This window comes from Juglans microcarpa x Juglans regia, chromosome 1S (genome assembly GCF_004785595.1).
Source record: "Juglans microcarpa x Juglans regia isolate MS1-56 chromosome 1S, Jm3101_v1.0, whole genome shotgun sequence".
Taxonomy (NCBI): domain Eukaryota; kingdom Viridiplantae; phylum Streptophyta; class Magnoliopsida; order Fagales; family Juglandaceae; genus Juglans; species Juglans microcarpa x Juglans regia.
Genome location: NC_054595.1, coordinates 26957232 through 26976139, shown reverse-complemented (window position 1 = coordinate 26976139; position 18908 = coordinate 26957232). Strand labels below are relative to the sequence as shown.

The 18908-nt window shown below is 35.3% G+C and overlaps 4 protein-coding genes across 6 annotated transcripts; 3 read left to right on the top strand and 1 right to left on the bottom strand.

Moving 5' to 3' along the window:
• Window positions 1-77: 77 nt before the first annotated feature.
• Window positions 78-5657, top strand: LOC121244481 (Golgi SNAP receptor complex member 1-1-like). The gene is made up of 5 exons (XM_041142563.1): window positions 78-366; window positions 1238-1477; window positions 2061-2228; window positions 4706-4819; window positions 5313-5657. The coding sequence occupies exons 1-5, from the start codon at window positions 328-330 to the stop codon at window positions 5424-5426; spliced, it is 675 nt and encodes a 224-aa protein (XP_040998497.1). The 5' UTR covers window positions 78-327; the 3' UTR covers window positions 5427-5657.
• A 3024-nt stretch (window positions 5658-8681) lies between these two features.
• Window positions 8682-9712, top strand: LOC121244440 (zinc finger protein 1-like). Its single transcript, XM_041142517.1, has one exon. It carries the CDS (start codon window positions 8712-8714, stop codon window positions 9582-9584), a length of 873 nt encoding a protein of 290 aa, XP_040998451.1. The 5' UTR covers window positions 8682-8711; the 3' UTR covers window positions 9585-9712.
• A 2097-nt stretch (window positions 9713-11809) lies between these two features.
• Window positions 11810-14612, bottom strand: LOC121244449 (uncharacterized protein At2g39795, mitochondrial-like). Its single transcript, XM_041142528.1, has 3 exons — window positions 14224-14612; window positions 12485-12807; window positions 11810-12198 (listed from the first exon to the last, which is right to left on the bottom strand). The coding sequence occupies exons 1-3, from the start codon at window positions 14479-14481 to the stop codon at window positions 12030-12032; spliced, it is 750 nt and encodes a 249-aa protein (XP_040998462.1). The 5' UTR covers window positions 14482-14612; the 3' UTR covers window positions 11810-12029.
• Window positions 14613-15466: 854 nt separating this feature from the next.
• LOC121244460 (deSI-like protein At4g17486) lies at window positions 15467-18036 on the top strand. 3 transcript variants are annotated; one of them, XM_041142546.1, is made up of 3 exons: window positions 15467-16360; window positions 17050-17277; window positions 17564-18036. In XM_041142546.1, exons 1-3 carry the CDS (start codon window positions 16228-16230, stop codon window positions 17827-17829), a joined length of 627 nt encoding a protein of 208 aa, XP_040998480.1. In that variant the 5' UTR covers window positions 15467-16227; the 3' UTR covers window positions 17830-18036. The 3 variants fall into 3 exon arrangements, with proteins under 3 accessions (XP_040998480.1, XP_040998473.1, XP_040998487.1); XM_041142539.1 differs by having other exon boundaries at window positions 15480-16360; window positions 16990-17277; XM_041142553.1 differs by having other exon boundaries at window positions 16235-16370; window positions 16990-17277.
• The last annotated feature ends 872 nt before the right edge of the window (window positions 18037-18908 follow it).

Sequence of the window (18908 nt, the reverse complement as noted above, 5' to 3'; positions counted from 1 at the left end):
ACGAGTTGGTTTGGGATTTTTTTTTTTTTTTTTAATCACGTGATCGCCACGTGCCAGTGCCACATCATCAAGCAGTAAGCGGTAAGAGTGAGGGGACGGAGCAGCATTTGTTTTACCCTTTTTATTAGCACCAAGGAGTAAGGAGAACGCATACGCATGTAATCACTCGGTCCAATCGCTGATTGCCGATGAGAAGAAGCAGGCAATCTGTCTCTGTCGCCAAACAACCTCTAAAATCCAAATCTCTTAGAAAATTACGAGAAACAGGAAGAAGAGGGAGGAGTGTAACTTTGGAGAATATACCAGAGAGGAGGATTTGGAGGAACGATGGATGTGCCGAGCTCATGGGACGCCCTTCGCAAACAGGTCCGATTTGTTCTCCTCCTTTAATCATTCTCTTTAATTCTCCTTGATTGCTGGGAAATATATAATAAGGAAGTTCGGAACTGTGCGAGTACAGATGTTTAAACTTCGATTGTTTTGTTTTGTTTGTCCTTCGGTTTGTCGGCAGCCGGAATTGGAGTTTCTACTGAGTGGAAAATTGAATGTCTGAGATCAGCTTGTGATTCCTTATTTTTTGCTTCAATTATCGCCATACCTATAATAAAAGAAATTTCTGCATCTCCCTCCTTTGGGAACTTTTCCATTTTCCTGGTCATTTGTTTAAACTTGGGATTTTTTTTTCTCCACGGATGGCAATGACATTTTATCATCAACTTATCATACATATAAAAAACTTAGGTAAAGATGGCCTTTTCCTCGTCTAAATTTAATCTCTGATCCTAATTGTTGCAATCATTGGCCATATAAGCGTATCTATATATATGGACCGCAACCTCTCAAATATTGGAAAAGAAGGTAGATCGACAAATAAATGAAGAATTTCTTGCTATAATTACATTGTCTACCAACTTCTTCAACCCAACTTCTCTTTGCAGATTTAGCTCCTGTCTCATTTTAAGCTAACAATTTAGCGTATTAGATCTCAGATGATAGTACCGCATAATTCTTTTTTTTTTTTTAGAAGTAAAAAAAAAAAAAAAAAAAATTGTAATGATTTTTTTTTATAAGTTGATAGGACTGCATAATTCTAAGAACGTATATGCCGATTAATATTTTTGTATGTACTGAACAGGGCATTCATCATGGGCTGTACTGTGTGCGTTTTATTTTTCTTAAGTTCTTGCTAGGTGGTAAATGTAATTTTTCCAGTGAGTATTTCCGTCTGTGATTGCAGGCTCGGAAGCTTGAAGCTCGGTTGGATGAACAAATGAATTCATATCGTAAGGTGGTTTCTACAAAGAGCATGGCAAAAACTGATACTTCAGAGAATGATTTTGAATCTGGGATAGACCTACTGTTAAAACAGCTCCAGCAGGTAAATTTGCAGATGCAAGCTTGGGTATCATCAGGGGGATCAGAAATGGTTTCTCACACCTTGACTAGGCATCAAGAGATTCTGCAAGATCTTACTCAGGTAGTGTGGCTTCTCAATCAATGTTTACTTCATTTTTCAGAAAGAATTAGAATCTAACTTCAGAAAGAATTAGAATCTAACTTCATAGTATGGTCCTTCTGCCTCTGTGTAAGAGGTCTCGAAGATGTTTTGCATTACTTCAGAAGAGGTATATATGCCTGTTAGGCCATTGTCACTTATGTCTCCTGAGCTCTTGCACCTTTCAATTCTTTTGAAAATTTAAGACATTGACTTGGGTTGAAGAAATGTGAATAAAAAATATTTGTTCTTGCCTCTCTCTCTCTCTCTCTCAACTCCTAGGACCTGCTTTACCTTCTTTACAGTGTTCTAATACATGTATCTATCCTTGCCCTGCTTCACAATTCCCATTCCTTTTTAGAAAAATTTGTTTTTGAGCTTGGTCTCATGCTATGTAGGAGCCAGTGAAGCAGCTTGTCTAGTTCCTTTATTCTTCTGCTTCATCTTCTTGTGTAAATATTCTCCATCACCTCTACTTTCTTTTTTTGCTGTGAGTTATAGTGCGTAATTCACTTAGATTGAACCTATCAGACGCCAACTTCTTGTAGACATTATTGAAGTGCAGGAGTTTTGTCGTCTCCGCTCAAGCCTCAAAGCTAAGCAAGAACATGCTTCACTCCTTGAGGATTTTAGAGAGTTCAATTGCTCAAGATTAGACTTGGAAGACAGTGTTGGTTCTGCTGAGCAAGCCCTCCTAAAAGAGCATGCATCTATTAGCCGAAGCACAGGACAGGTACTGTTGAGTACAGTGGTACCCCTTCTTATTCTTTTTGTGTGTGTGTGTGTGTGTGTGTCCTCTATTAGATGCAGTTTTTAAGTTCTAGATGAAGTTGGAGACTTATATTTAATCAGTTGTATAATTTAGGAGTTGCTTTGAGAATGAGGAACTAACAAAGGAGCAAGCAAGTTACATGATATATTGATTGTTTTAGAAATACTAACTATTTCATGCAAACCTTCCTTCTTTTTCTTTCCATGCTTCAATTTGTGCCTGAATATATATATATATATATATATATATGTTGTTACCTTTTAGAATTAATGATTGCATTCTTTTGAATCCATTTTAGACTTCAGCACTGCACCTTATGCATGGTGGATGAGCCTCGGGATTTATAATGAAATGATTTTATAATGAAACAATTTGCACCCATTGTTTTTGCCTATGCTTGTAAGGGAATGTGGAACTGATCTGGCAATCCAGGCCCCAGTTTCGGTGATTCAGTTCTGACAGAATCTTTTGCAGTACATTTATGGTGTGTTTGGATGCATGGATTTGGGGAGGAGCATTTGGACTGGGTCTTTAAAATCAAATCCCTTATTTGGATCATTTTTAAAATTTGGATTTGGGTTTGCACCAAAGCCAAACAAGCTTTTAAAACTTTTCATAATCTTGGATTTGAAATTATGGTTAATATGAAATCCAAATCCTAATTCAAATATAAATCCAAATTCTTCCAATGTGGCAGGTGTAGGATGGGTTGATTTCTACATAAAGTTCTATTTAGGGTCAACGTGCCTTGTGGCTTTTTAATCGTAACGATATATCTTAAAAAATTTTCTTATTTTAGATGAAATGGAATTGTCAGTCTGATTGCTTCAGTAACACTATTTGTTTCTCTGTTTTTAGAATTTTTACATATATGTATCCATCTCACATCCGATGTTTAGTATTATGTTTTAGTAAGTTTAGTATTTGTTATTGGTCATTAGGGGTACTCTATTATGGGCTAGGTATTCTCTCTTGTATACACCCAATATACTTGGTTACACCTATTGATAGTAATAAATTTTTATTTATAAAAAAAAATAGTTTTAGTAAGTTTGAGTTCTAATTAACCTAGGAATATATGTATTGTTCTTGTTGTAAATAGGGCATACCGACTTTGTAATTGGCATTTGTTGCCCATTCTTGGATTAATAGTACTTGTTTACTTATCAAAAAATATATATATATATATATATATGTATTGTTCTTGTCTTGTCAAAGATGAGATGGAATGGTCACATCATTACTTTTTTAGGGGTGGTTTGGATTCAAAACTCATTTCAACTCATCTCATCATTACAATTTTTCCAAATTTTCACACAAGATTTAATAAACAATTCAATTTTTTCAAATCCCAAAACAATAATAATATTCTAACAATATTTTATTCTACTATTCACAAACCATCTCAACTCATCTCTGAATCCAGACCACCCCTTGATATGTTTGGGGCATGGGATGAGACATCAAATTCTCATCTCATCTCATCATTACAACTTTCCCAAACTCCCACACAATAATAAACAATTCAACTTTTTCAAATCTCAATTCAACTTTTTCAAATCCCAAAACAATAAACAATATTTTAAACGTTCATCTAAAACTAAAAATTCTCATCTCACTCCCCAAATGAGATGAGAATTTTTGTGACAATTTTTTTTTTTTTTTGTAAAAATTAAAATAATACCAAATGAGATATTTATGCATGTTTAGAATAGTAAACACATCATAAGTCAGTAGTACACTTGGTAAAGTAGGAATCCCACAAAATTGTATCCATGCCATAAAAAGAGGACCCACACGTACTTGGATCTTGTAACGTTTTGGAATGGTTGAGCAAAGAGCTTGACTAGCCTAACTGCCTTCCTTTTCTGGCATCTGTGACCTGTTAAATAAAGGCATAAGTATTTCTCATTTGTCTTGCTACTTTTGCTATTTTTCAAAGACACAGTCCTGGAACTGAAACTTTTTTCTAGTTTTGTCCTGGCTGGTACTTGCTCCAAGCTGATAACCAATTCCCATAGTCAAGATTTATTGTTTCATTATGCCCTTCTGAAAATCTTCTGTAAGAGGTGGCAATCTTAGTCTGGGAGTCTGACCTTAGGCTCAGTGGTTGAATAAGATGAACCCTTGAGTTCAAGGTTGATCATGAATCTAAGTCATCTGAAAAATTGGGTGGAGGATGAGGCTGTTTTTAGGAAATAGAAATGGGACTGCTTTGTTATTATCAAACTTTGTAGTGTTTTATGCTCAATGATGCTTGTCTATCAATTTTACCTATTTCTGTTATGTGGATATGTCATGGACAGATCACAAAAAAATTTGTAAAATGATTTTATTTTGGTGATTAGTTTTAATTAAGGGGAAGAAACAAATATGAAGAACTGTTAGTTTACAACTTCTGCCTTTTTACTGAATTACCTGCCCTTGCCATGCTATAGATGGATACTGTGATTTCTCAAGCTCAAGCAACACTGGGTGCACTTGTCCTCCAACATTCGAGTTTTGGTGGCATCAACTCAAAGCTCAGCAATGTTAGCAGCCGTCTCCCAACGGTATGTAGAGTTTTGCTGATGGGGTTATAGATACTTCTTGGAACTCATATAGGTGGGTTAGCCCTTTTTGTGCATGTGTTTTGTTTGGGAGGCTGCCATGATAGAACTCATTGAAGTGGCTCATGAAATGGAATTTGCTTTTGTTATTTACATGGCGCATAAACTATGAAGAATGAATTAAGATTGACGAGATTGAGTAAACTGCACAAAAGTAAGGCCCACCACCATAGAAATGACACGAGTCAATAAGAAGCATTTTATCATGTGTGGGCAAATTTAAGGAGCTTATTTTCACAATCTGCAACGTAACAGGATGAGATCGTCTTATGGACAATTTGCAACATGTTAGATAATATTTTTTTTATTGGATATTTGAATTCTTCATCAACCTCTGGCCAATAACATGGCACACACCACGCTCAAGAAAAAAGAAAGTTGTAGACAGTTTTACTTAGTTGTTAGATTGATATACTACTTGGACATGATGGTGCAGGTGAACAGTATTCTCTCCGCAATAAAGAGAAAAAAGTCTATGGAAACCATTATACTTTCGCTTGTTGCATCTGTATGCACATTTCTCATTTTTATCTACTGGTTGAGCAAATGAGGATGAGCGTTAAAGTGTTTCATGTTTGTGGTGAAACTATTGTATTCTTTGATGCTCTATGTCCAGATGAGGGGAGCTGTCTTATGTTGTTGAGGTGACATTTTTTTAGGGTAGTGCATTATATACCTTGATTCATATCTGTAAAAGAATGCAAATGTCCAGTAAAGTTCAATACTTTCTAGATTAGAGATGTTGAGCAGGATTACCACTGCTTTCATAATGTTGTCATTACTTGTACCTTTCTTTCCTCTCTCCAAGAAGCTTGGTTCTTTGTTTCTTTGTTGACGATTGATCAATGAAATTTCCTCTCTCCGTAGTTAAGGGTGGAGGGCAAGATTGCAGAATTGTACGTATACTAGAATGAATACTAAATACTGATATTAGTTTTCCAAGGCCGTTTTTATGAGGGATATGATTTATCACTGGAATCTTAAAACTACAATGAAGGTTCTTTCTTTGCAAACATTTGACATAGACATTGTAGATGTCAGAGATCAAGCAGCATGGATTGTTCAAAGATCGAGATGGAAATTAGGTCAAAGAATCCAGCCGAAGATTTTCATATCATGATTACTACTCTACTGAAATGATGGTCTCAAATTCCAATTGCTTCTGAGAAAATGGAGAGCAGCCAAACCTAGCTAGGGAGACAAACATGGAGAAATAATGAGTTCTGCCATGACTTTTGAAGCAGAGAAAAGGAGTCGAAAGAATATAATTTGTCGTCTTTTTGAGTAGCAATGCATATATTTCTTATGTGGGTAAGGCAGTGATGCAAATTCTATACAACTTTCTCTACAAACTACTTTCGAGACAGACAGGAAAAAAAAAAAAAAAAAAACCATTTGGGAACACAAAATGATTGGACAGAGCAAGCCTATGACGACTTGCCTTCTGGATCTTCTTCACTTTTTGTGTTTCTCTGGTTCATGCAAGGAAGAATAAGGAAGAAAGTTATAGCTGCGTTTGGATGTTAAATTGAGTTGAGTTGAATTTAGATGATAAAATATTGTTATAATATTATTTTTTAATATTAATATTATTATTTTGAGATTTGAAAAAGTTGAATTATTTATTATATTTTGTATTGAAATTTAAAAAAATTATAATGATGAGTTGAGATGGATTTAGTAACCAAATGAAGCCTTACTTTGGGAACTTGATTTTAGGTCGTTCATATAAGAGTAATTCCGCGGCTTCATACATCAGCTTGTTCATCTAGTACTAGTCCTCGTGCCTTCTTATCAACATGTGTCAATATGTGTTTGCCATAATAGTTACAGACTATTAGCTCACAGCCGAGAGAGAGAGAGAGAGAGAGAGATCAATTCTCTGCTCTATGCCAACTCATATCACCCACAAAGTTTTGATCTAACTATGGAATTTGGGTACTAAAGAATTGAAGATCTCAATGATCTATGTCTCCATGATCCAAATTACATTTAAAAACAAAAAAAAAAAAAAAAAAAATGATTTAAAGATTATTCTCATCTTTAAAGTAATGCAGCGCGTCAACTTTGGGGAGCTCGCACATTCCAATCAGAAGAAAAAAAAAAGTGCTTTCGAATGTTGTCGTCTTCTTCTTCTTCCTTTTTTTTATTTTTTTTATTTTTTTTTATTTTTTTAATGCAATATATTTGCTACATCCCTTCTGCCCTAAGAATTTCTGAAGTATGCCGACATAACTTATATTCTTTTTCCTAGTCATTTTCCTTTCTTGCGAAGAAAAATGACACTACAAAAATACAAACAAAAGAGGCTTGTGGGATCGACAAATATGGTTCTCACTTATCCATCAAATGTCAAAGAATTCCTTCCTAAGGCAACCTGATAGGTTTAAAATTAAGGGTGTGGAGGAAAGCTAAACTTTTGTTTTTTCCGGCTCGTGTTATATATATTGATGATTGGATATTGACTATATATATATATATATATATAATCTTAATTATTTGTATTATATTCTTAACAGTCTAACATATTATAAATTAGATCACGAGTAGATATTGACTTTTTTTTCCTACGTACAGTAAATTATTTGATTCAAATTCAAAATCCATAGTGGGGTTAAAAAAAAGGTGCGGTATAAAGTAAAGGAACAATATTTTTTTCATGATCAAATCATTAACATATATATATATATATAATTGGAGCAAAAAAAATTCAATAAATAAAGGATGAAAGATGCGTACTTATTTTACATCCCTCTGATAGTGAAGATCAAGCTGCATGGACGGACACAAACCAACCCCACTTCAAATAATCCCCACCAGATGATATATATTCTTACAGTACTTCAATCATCATCATCATCGTCATCATCATCATCAGTCTGATGTCTTAGCCATCATAATTTCATAATATTGATGTTGCTATCGTCATGGTAATCGAATTCCTCTAATTTACACATACAAAGTTCCCAACACGGACTTACAATAATGTGGAGGTGATCATGAACCAACATTGCCAGCTGTATTAATGCTTTTTTTCTCACTAAAATGTGCAGGCAGACACTATATATATTGTGTTTGGATAGTGAGGTATTCTGTAAATAATAATAAAAAAAATAATAAAAAAATTGAATAGTAATAAAAAGTAAGTAAAAAATAATAATAAAATAATAAATAGTAGTGAGATATTCTGAAAATACCTTGACACCCAAACTAGAAATTAGAACTGCAAAAAATAATATCAGGTACAATTAAGACGTCATATATATATATGTGTGTGTGTGTTCGTTCTATTTATATAAATGATCGATAAGCCATTATTGAGGACAAGGACAGAATCGTTTCTTTGAAGATATTGCAAATCATCCCAACCCTGTTGAAACCAATTTACAAAATCACATGGCCTTTTTCTAAGACACGTCCATTCTACACAAGGCCTACATAATTTCTGGAATCCAGAAAAAAGACAGATTTATGGTGCGTTGGATTTTCAGTCTTTACTATATCCAAAAGAGGGTAGACCCCAAAAGACAAGAAGAGTAAGGAGACGAGTGGGAAGAAGACAACGGAATTAGAATTAAAACCTGAATGGTATCAGCTCACATCGAAGACTCGTGTCATTTCCAATAATAATAGTTATTTATTTCCTCAAAGCAATAGCGATTCCTAGGTTATATTATTAAGACATTGCAACTGTGAAGCAGTGAAACGTCTTCCGTACGTCCTTCCACTGTACAGAACATACATCACTACACCAATAAATACTTCATCCTTCTTTGCTTCTAAACTCAAAATTTCATCACCCAAGAGGAAAATTTTCACGCACCATTTTCTCCATATGGACCTTCCAAGTACATTAACAGAATCACGTTCCTCTGAAACTTCAACCATCATCTCTGTTTCAGAGGCTCAATCATGCCCAAAACATGATCACTCACCCGAAATCCCACACGAGGGAATCCAGCATGAACAAGAAGATCAACAAAACCTGCCACTAGACTCGAATCCTGATCTTATATTGGATCTAAGCCTCTTCAGCAGCAAGGATTTCAATCATGGGTCGTCGAAGCCAGAACTCAATGATCTCGTCGATTCCGTCGATGTAAACTCATCGAGAAACTCTTCGGCCGCTGATCCTGATCATCATCATCAGGGTAATTATGAAAACGAGCCCCGGGTTTTCTCATGCAACTATTGCCATAGAAAATTCTATAGCTCACAGGCACTGGGAGGGCACCAAAATGCTCATAAACGAGAGCGGACACTAGCAAAAAGAAGTCAGAAAATAGGTGCAGCCTTTGGAAACCGATACCCTATCATGGCGTCTTTACCTTTGCATGGCTCTTTCAATAGGTCTCTTGGGATCCAGGTGCACTCCATGATTCATAAGCCATCCTACCAATCATCAACTGTAAGATCCCCTTATGATCTCTATGGCCAAAAGGGGTGGTCAAGACAGCCTTTTGATCATCAACAGCCAGCCATTGGGCGGCTTGCAGCGGAGAGTTTTCACAAGGGAGTAGCAGTACTGGCGCCGTCGTCGGCTGAGACTGGTGGGACTGCAAGACTAGATAGCAGTCGGAAGTTCTCTCCGGCGACTGAGGGAATTGGAGGGTTTTGGTGGGATAGTGTTGGTCTTTCTTCACTTAACAGCCAGTGGAGGTCTAAACAAGATGAGTTGCAGAAGCTCGACTTGTCCCTTAAGCTCTAACCAGTTCTCTGTATCTATATCTTGTTTTTTTTTTCCTTCCGGTTTTTTCCAAATTTAACTGTCTCTCTTTTTTCTTCATCGATTTTAGAAGTCATTTTGCCATTTATGTTTACGATCAACGCATTGTGGCCACGAAACAAGAGATTTGTTAACTACTTCCGCGCGCGTTGCAATTTCATGACTTGGAATTACCCTTCGATTTGGGTTTGACTGGACTTCGAACTTGAAACTTTGAACTTTGAAGTTGCTTAATTTGTGATGAACAATAATCTTTGAAGTTACAATCCGTTCTCTCTTTTCCTTAATTGCGACGCTTTGCAGAGAAATCTGACACTCCACGAGTAAAAGCGGCTAATTAACATGCTTTAATTTTGGACGCAATTTCTTGACCAAGATATCAACTGAGATTTTTAAGAAAGATGGAGACATCAAACAGTATTTTTGGCATTATTTCTTGGTGCTTTTGGCCGCTGAACGACATTTTATTTCACAGTGATACAGTAAAAGTTCTATCCATCCGTTGAACTATACGACTCATTAATCCATGAATGAATGAATGAATGAACATCCTTACCCATGCCATTTCAAAAACTAATCTAACTTGGACAATTAACTAATAATAATTACATGGGATTATTCAAATTTGAACTTTGAGGGGTGGCAAGTGACAACCAGACGTAGTTCTGTACGTGACTATATCCTTCATTTCATTCAAGGTTCATCCATCTAATTATAGTTACGTGGGGGCATGGTCCAAGAAAATATGCACATGTTTGGAGGCTCATGATGATCATTTGTTGTTGTTACTACTTAACATGGCCCACCCAATTTATAATAATCGAACGGTTGTGATTTCTTTGGAGTGACAACTTCCTGGACCCACTTGCAGTTGAATCAATAGACCATATATATGTGAAAAATAAAGGACATAATTGATGAGTACTCTCAGCTATGCCATCACATCAAATTAATAGTATATTACATTGCATTAAAATTTAAGTGTAAATCTTGATTGTCTTTTTCTTACCAAGAAGATAAATAGATGGAGCCCACTTAATAATTTTGATTTGTACACCATAACATCATGCTAATCATAATGCAACAAAATCTCCTAGATTTAAGATGTTAAAGTAACGGAAATCTGGTTATGTGACAGTTAATTATCATGGTAATCAAACACTAAGATGGGGCTGTGAGAGGATGACAGAAAAAAGTCATACAAGTCTTTGTCAATGAAAAATGGAAGTTCTGGTGCTTTTGCCACTTTGCTGTGAACCAGTTGGGCTGTCAATTTTTTTTGTGTTATACTGCCTTAGTCCTTACCTTATTTTGCATTGAAAAATCGTGCGCCCCTCCTTTTTGCCTTTGAATTAAGAAACAACTCAAAACACCAGTCGGAAAGAGACACTAGGAAGATGTGGAGCTTTCGTTTTTGCTGGAATTAGGTGGAAAAAATTAGTGCTCTTCTCAGTTACAATCTTATGATATTTAAAGAAAAATACTTTTGTTTTTTTGTCGGCAATCTTAATTTAGGTGCCGTTTGAACAGTGAGTTGAGATGAGATGAAAATTAAATAAAATATTATTTTTTAATATTATTATTATTTTAAGATTTAAAAAAATTGAATTGTTTATTATATTTTATGTAAAAATTTCAGAAAATTATAATAATTAGATGAGATGAGATCACTTCTCAATCCAAACGGAGCCTTAATTGTTGCGTTTGAATTTGGAACAGGCTAAATTCATACTGCTTGGACAGACTTTTTAAATGTTTTAATACAGTACGATAATATTGTAAAACAAAAACCATAGTCGATTAATATTGTGGGCCTTAATACAGGCAACATGGTCGATTAATATTGTGGGCCTTAAAAATAATAGTCGGACGAGAGGCAGCAGAACCTGATGCAGACCAGCCAACATGCTCAGAATAAAGAGGATGACTAATTTCATCACAAAACAAACATCAAAGTGATTCTAGCATGCATGAGTTCACATACATTTAAGGCCTTTCCTCATGAGCGAAACTAACTACAAAGGTTGGCTGTCAGTTTGCAGCGAGCAGCTGTCTAGCTGAGGGGTCTCATTTTGAAATCAAAACAGAGTATTTAAAATCCAACAAGATTTATTAGAAAGGCAATGCTCCCAAGTACAAGGGAACTCAAGTTAATCTTTAACCCATCACTTCAAAGAGTTTTTAGTAGTCATAAACATAAAGGCATCGCAAAAGAATCAAGTAATTTCTTCCATGGTGACGAAATTGTTACTGACTCGTGCATGAAGCTTAGCAGACATCTCGACAAAATTGTTTATGCTAGCACCGTAGCAGGTCCCTCATTAGTGGCTGCCATAAGCAACATATTACATTGAAATTTCCATGGGAGAAATGCACATATGACCCAAGGAGCAATCTCATCCACAGCATTGCAAAACCAATCACAAATCACTTCACTTGCTTTTCAATGAACGATTTCACAGTTTCCATCCATCTAATAAACTCAGTTTTATCTTTGTTCTTCATGTATTGATGTACGAAAACAGCAAGTTCATCATTTATACCCCTTGCCTCCAAAAATTTGTAAAGCGAATCTTGCAACTCATCATCCAATTCCCTGTAAAGTTGTAAACAACCAAGCACAAAAAAACCACATAATCAGACCAAAATTCTATAACACAACCTTAGGGTGATGTGAAAACAAAGTAAAATAATATCTGATTCGGTGCTATATGGCAATGCTCTGGTCTGCATACAATTGAAATTTATATTCCTAGTACTCACACTATGTTCTATTCAATTAAAAGGACGCATTGTTCTACTGGCTCCTGTAATTCAAAATACCACACTGACTTCAGTTCCTTAATATCAAAAGAAAACAAACAAGAAAAAACTCAACATACTTGAATTCAGGCCCCACATAAGGCTGAGCTGGCATCTTATCACCACGGCGTATAAAAAGCCTGTTAATCTCTATACTATCTGGCCAAGCTGAGCACGTGATCTCCAAGACATCAACATCTTTGCATTTACTGATATTGACAATCAAGGTAATGTGAAGTTGGACTTCATCCCCAGTGCCACCACCTGATTTCGCAGTAGGAATGGCTCCATCGAACATGGTGACTTCCACTTTAATGTCTTCATCTCCAATTTTTCTTTTCAATCTAATCCACTGCTCTCCAGGCCGGGAATCAACTGTGAATGAATCAAATTTTGTAACAGGCTGTAGCATGAGAACATATTTAAGTATTAAACCAATGACTCTGTTTAATCGAGTGAAACTATTCAGGAAAAAAATCTCGAGAAACCAAGAAGAAAATACATATGAAAAATTCTTTACCTTTTTTCTGATCGGTAGATATGAAAAATTCTTTAACTACCTGTTTTGCTAGTAAAAACACCTAGGAAACTGAAAAATAGCACAAAATCATGACCGTGCTCATCCCTTTTCGCTTTCAGAAAACATAACTCATAGAATTATGGGAATAATATTGTATCTAGGCTCATATAGGCAAGAGATTTTATTAGTGCCAGTCCCGTCAATCAAAAAGTTCTAATTCAAGTAAACTCTCATCAACCAACCAAAGCATAGGCTTCATAAAAAGGTTCCAAAGAACAAGTATCGACTCTTAGGCTACGTTTGGATGTTGAGCTGAGCTAAGTTCTTTATGAATAGCAATGAGTTGAATAGTAAAAGGAGTTATATGAAACTCATCTAAACTGAGTTTAAAGTGTGTTTGAATGTTAAGATGAGTTTAGTACTTTTTATAGGAAGTTGAAAAAAAATTATGGGTCACACGTATAAAGATGTGTTAAGTTGAAAAAAATTATAGGTCCCACGTAAGAGTTGGGTGTTTGGATATTAGACTCAGCTTAAAATTAGACTGAGCTTAGCTGAGTCTTGCAATCGAATGCAGCCTTAAGCTCTATTTGATCGGAAAGGAGATTCAAGGTTGTCCTCAAGTGGCGGCAGTGTGGAAGATGATCCCGTTGTACATTATGTGGTGTATTTGGTAGGAAAGGAATGAGCGATGCTTTGAAGATAGAAAACGCACATTGGTGGAGCTTCAAAATTTTTTTGTACACACGAATTGTTTTGGTTTTCAACCATTGTGCTTAATGGAAACAATACTCACGATTTCTTGTCTTTAATCTATCGTTGCTAGAATGTATTTAGGTGTTCTTTTATATACTTCAATTGTACACGGGCTATGCCTATTTTATCAATAAAATTTACCTCTTACTTATATAAAAAGAAAATAATAAATAAAGCTCTATTAGATTGCTGAAAAGTAATTAGGTGAACATTAAATAAAAAAGATACTGTTACGGTTATGCGGTTTAAAATTCTAGTAAGCAACAATTCAGGAAAAAATTAAAGGATTTTCATTTACTAAACATGAATAGAAGAAATATTCAGTTAAAATCAATTCGAAATTTTATCCCAGAGAACCAATCAAGCCCTCTAGGTCTCAGACACCAAAAATTAATACTTCATTTTTTTTTAAAAAAATAAACATTTACTTCCTTCACATATTCGCCGCAACAAAAAAATTCTTGTACTTTTTATGGGGATCCATTTGCTTTCTAAACCAAAAGACTCACAAAAATCAGGAAAAAAAAAAAAAAAAAAAAGAACCTGGGTGGGAGGGGAGCGTTCGAGCTCGTATTGGATCTCGTTGCGGAGGAGTCTGAGAATGTTTCCTTCGAAGGCCGATTTGCGCATTTCGGTGATGTAAGTTCTATGTTGGGTTTGAAATAGAGAGTTTCCAATAGTTTTGAGAAGGGGTTCTTGTGGTAGTGGCTGAAGACGGCAGATTAGAAGGGCCCCGGAAGAAGAAGAAGAAGAAGAAGAAGAAAGAGTTTTTCTAAATAAGGGTCGGATTAGACGTGCCATTGAAAGACTTCTTATTGTTGTTGTGGCAAAGTGAAGTGAAATGCAAGGGGGGGAGAGAGAAAGTTCACAGGTTAGGGTTTAAGCAGATGATATTGGGGGTTTTGCTGTACAGAAGAAGCGAAGAACCGTAAAATTTTATGCACCCTCGTACGTATTATTTATTTATTATAAATGTTACAATAAAGCCTATTATCATTTAATTAATATATAATTTTTTATTTTTTAAATAAATATATTAAAATATTAAAATAAAATAACATAAAAATGTACTGTATAATGCATATAAAATTTCTCGTTATTTATTTATATGAACTTTTTCTTGTTCTCAATAAATTAACAGTTTTGTATAAGTAAGGTCAAAGTTGAGGTCAATAACTAACTTCGGTTTGGTGGATAAAATGTCAAAGCATAATACAGCCCATTTGACATTAAGTCGGATGCCACGCAATGGGCTCAAGCCTCGATACCAATGCCGATTGCTTGCAAACATCTTGGGTTATTTGTTTGAAATCACCCAAACAAGTAAGGAGAGGACTGAGGAGGTTCAACTGCCAACGAGTTTCAACTCTGATTCAGCCCAACTTGCTTTGTCTTGAGAAGCGTCGTTTAGATGCAGAAATTAACTCACCTTATTTTATTATTATAATTTTTTAAAATTTATATATAAAATATAATAAATAATTTATCTTTTTTAAATTTTAAAATAATAATAATATTAAAAAATTATATTTTAAAAATATTTTATTTAATTTATCTAAAATCATATTATCTCATGTCACTATCTAAACAAGCAAACCGAACCCTTTTATTCATGTCCAACTTTTAAAGCATCTCGAGAAGCCCCTCCCTTATTTTTGGGTGTTGCGAATCTGATATTGCAATTTGCAGGGAAGCAGCAGGAACTGATTGCTGATCCACTTAGCCCAAACCTGGTCTCAGTCCCACAAACTCTTGTTTATCAACGTTCTGATGTATTGTTGGTGTCGGTGGTCGTCGTAATATCCTTCTTTCTAGTTTTTTTACCGCATTTTTGACCCCTTGTTTCCTAGTTTTCAACCACAATTCCCTTTACAGCTTGGCCTCCCTCCTCAAGCATATCCAGTCTGCTTTTCATCTCAACGGTTGGATGTTAAAGGGTGAACAAATTGCAAAACGAGTTTAGACTACTCGTTAGAATTTTGTGTCAAGTCAATATCAAATTAACGAATTGCATACAAAAAATTATCAGTCCTAATTATGACATCCTAGCCTCTCAATTAATTGCTGATATCTTACCCTTGAAAACATTGACAACTGATATTATAGACGTATTTTCTCTCTCTCTCTCTCTATACTTTCTTCAAAGAAAAATATTATTATAAACCGTCATCTGAAAAAGACTCGTGATAGTGAATTCACTGAATTGTAAGTCTCTGTTTGTATAGCCTGTTGGAGATGCTCTAAACGTTACTTTCTCACAGAATCTCGATCTCCTTTTTAAGTAGGCTCCGACCCAGCTCAGAGTGTTAAACAATCCCCAACATCAGGGCCATTTATCTACAAACCCAGATTTATATATCAACCATATCCCAAAAATAAATTCACCGCCGGGGGAACGCCTCGCAGAAAGTTTTGATTCCCTTAAAAAGAAGAAAAAAATATAATATTTTTCTCCTTTTCAGGATTTTGTATTGGTTTTTATAACTGAGAAATAAACGTGGGGGGTGCGTTTAAAATGAATGTTCATGCACTAAGATCCTGAAAACCATGTTGTGTACAAAAGTTTCGAGGGAAAACGAAGCGGGAACGGTGCCGGTTTACCTCAATGTGTACGATCTGACGCCCATCAATGGGTATGCCTATTGGTTTGGCCTTGGAGCGTACCATTCTGGTGTACAAGGTCAGTGACGGTACTGTTTTTCTTCCTTCTTTTTCTGCTTCTGTTGTTTTGGTCCTCTTTGAGGTTGTTTTTCATAGATTTGAACTCTGATGATGAAGTTGGCGGTGTGCATTGTTAGTTAGATCTACGCTTCGGTTAGCTTCCCAAGTCCAGATTGCTTATCTGATCTTTATCTCTTGTCTTTTCAGTCTGGTTTTGATCATTTTAGTTGATTAGCTGTTACCGTTCGGATTTACAGCTTGGAGTATAGAGGATAGTTTATTGTGTCTTGTTTGGCTGATGAGAAATTGCAAGGAAAATAGGTGTTACAGAATTGAGTTTTGGATGTTTTGTGTTGTGGTAGCCATGGAAAGACGGAAAAATGTATTCTCAACAGGACGAATAAACATATGAGATGTCTGATGTGAGTACTAAAACTTTCTTAACCTTCAACGCCGTGATAAATAAAGTTATTTCTTTTTTGCTCTGCTTTCTATAAATCTATCAAGCAATCAAACATAAACAGAGAATCTTCTTCTTTATTTTCAAACTTTTGTATATTTCCTCAATTCTCTTTTCTGGGTTTTTGCTGGATGAACCGCTTGTATATTATGTCGTTCTATTAAGGCTTTTTATTGGGTATATTTCAGTCCATGGTATTGAGTATGCATTTGGAGCTCATGAGTATCCATCAACTGGAATTTTTGAAGGAGAACCAAAAAAATGCGAAGGATTTACATATAGGAAGACAATCTTGATCGGAAAAACGGGTATGGAGCAGGCGGAGGTGAGAGCAGTCATGGAGGAGCTGGCAGGTGAGTATCGAGGGAATGCATATAATTTGATTACCAAAAACTGCAACCATTTTTGCAATGATGCTTGTGTTAGGCTCACTGGAAATCCAATCCCAAGTTGGGTCAATCGGCTTGCTAGAATCGGTAAGACCCTGTTTGGGTTTTTGTTTTTGTTTCTTTAACTTCAGTCAATGTTTTGGGTTTTTCACTTTGTTGCAGTAGATGCAATGGAGAGGTTCACCTTTGCTTCAATTTCGGGTTTTTGATTCAAGTGGTTGACATGCATGAAGAGCTGCTTAAATTATAATGAAGAGTAGCATTCGAGATAGACTCTTATATTTCTTCATAAATAAGCTGCTTTTAAGCACACTTGCTTTGAGTTGATTTTGTTTTGGGTTCCAAAATTAACGAGGATTACTTCTTTTTATAGGATTTCTTTGCAAATGTGTTATTCCAGCAACTCTAAATTCAACTAAAATAAGGCATCATAGAATCGAAGACAAGCCATGCGAAGAAGAAGAAGAAGACGAAGAAGAGAAGAAGAAGAAAAAGAAAGTCACAAGCGACTCAAACAGAGTCATATCTTCTAACTCTTCTTCCTCCTCTTCATTGTCTCCTTCTAGCTCCACAATCCGCAGGGGAAGAAGCAGAAACAAAAGCAGACGCAGACGTGCTCTTCCTCCATCTTCGCCTTAGCTTTTGGGTCGAGGAAAAAAAAAATTCTCAAAGGGAAGGAAGGAGCAAAAATCGTGGATTTATATTTTTCTTCATTCTTTTCAAAGGAACCTCGAAGAGAATCTACATGTTCTTGAGGAACCTCGAAGGCACGCAGCAAATGCCTGTACGAGTCTACGCTTTTATTCTTTGGGAGGAAAAGCTACGAAATGACTGCAACTTTATCTTTGTTGACCCTATTTTGGTACTAAACTGCATGACAGTGCCTTTGGACAGATTCTCCTGTCTGTAGGTAGTTCTTTGAACTCTAGTGGGCGAAACTAATGATTTGATTTGAAAGTAGCAGAACATTAGCAGTGGTCTAACCATATTTTAATTAAACATTCACTTTTTTTAATTTAGGTTGCTACTTTTTAACAATATTAAATAATAAATTTTTTAAATCTATTATTATTTTATTTAAATATTAATTTATAATTTTTTTTTTTTTTTTGAAATCAATTTATAATTTTATATATACAAATACCAAGGATTAGCCTAGTTAATAAATTTAAACAATCCCAAATTTAAAAAACATGACTGCTGCCCAGTTGAATATTTACCAATAATTTATAAACTTATTTTTTTCAAAATAAAAATAAATAATGGAATCTCTCAACAATTTTTCTTTTCACCTGCAACGACTTAAATGGCTCAAACCATGCGAAATGAGAGAAGCGGAAAGAAGTAGCAGGAAAAATGAAATAGCTGGAAAAATAAAATAATGAAAAAAACAAAAAATGCTTGGCTAGCCAGTTTCACTAGCTATATTTGCTCAGCCAAAAAGTTGCAAGCTAAATTTATTGTAGTTTTGTTGAGTTTGTTATGGGGTGTGTTTTTGGCTGGCTACTCAAGTTTTGGCTATATTTTATCTATGACTAACTCATTCCAAGTGCTCTAAACGAGTTCCAAACGTTGTACAGCTTTAAATTGTGTATTTCTATTTATTTATAAAGTTTATTTGAATAAAAGATTACAAAAGACATATCAAGATTTGGAAAAAAATATACCCGTTGTTCTTCACGAAAGGCAGTTACCTTTCCCCAATGTTTTGCACATTC

Excerpts from the sequence above, each read along its gene's own strand:
- LOC121244449 (XM_041142528.1), bottom strand. The coding sequence starts at position 14,481 with ATGGCACGTCTAATCCGACCCTTATTTAGAAAAACTCTTTCTTCTTCT. Across the intron at positions 12,808-14,223 it reads AACGCTCCCCTCCCACCCAG|CCTGTTACAAAATTTGATTC; the intron begins GTTCTTTTTTTT and ends CTCATGCTACAG. Across the intron at positions 12,199-12,484 it reads TATGTGGGGCCTGAATTCAA|GGAATTGGATGATGAGTTGC; the intron begins GTATGTTGAGTT and ends ACAACTTTACAG.
- LOC121244440 (XM_041142517.1), top strand. The coding sequence starts at position 8,712 with ATGGACCTTCCAAGTACATTAACAGAATCACGTTCCTCTGAAACTTCA.
- LOC121244481 (XM_041142563.1), top strand. The coding sequence starts at position 328 with ATGGATGTGCCGAGCTCATGGGACGCCCTTCGCAAACAG. Across the intron at positions 367-1,237 it reads GGGACGCCCTTCGCAAACAG|GCTCGGAAGCTTGAAGCTCG; the intron begins GTCCGATTTGTT and ends CTGTGATTGCAG. Across the intron at positions 1,478-2,060 it reads TTCTGCAAGATCTTACTCAG|GAGTTTTGTCGTCTCCGCTC; the intron begins GTAGTGTGGCTT and ends ATTGAAGTGCAG.
- LOC121244460 (XM_041142539.1), top strand. The coding sequence starts at position 16,228 with ATGTTGTGTACAAAAGTTTCGAGGGAAAACGAAGCGGGAACGGTGCCG. Across the intron at positions 16,361-16,989 it reads GTACCATTCTGGTGTACAAG|TCCATGGTATTGAGTATGCA; the intron begins GTCAGTGACGGT and ends GGTATATTTCAG. Across the intron at positions 17,278-17,563 it reads CAATCGGCTTGCTAGAATCG|GATTTCTTTGCAAATGTGTT; the intron begins GTAAGACCCTGT and ends TTCTTTTTATAG.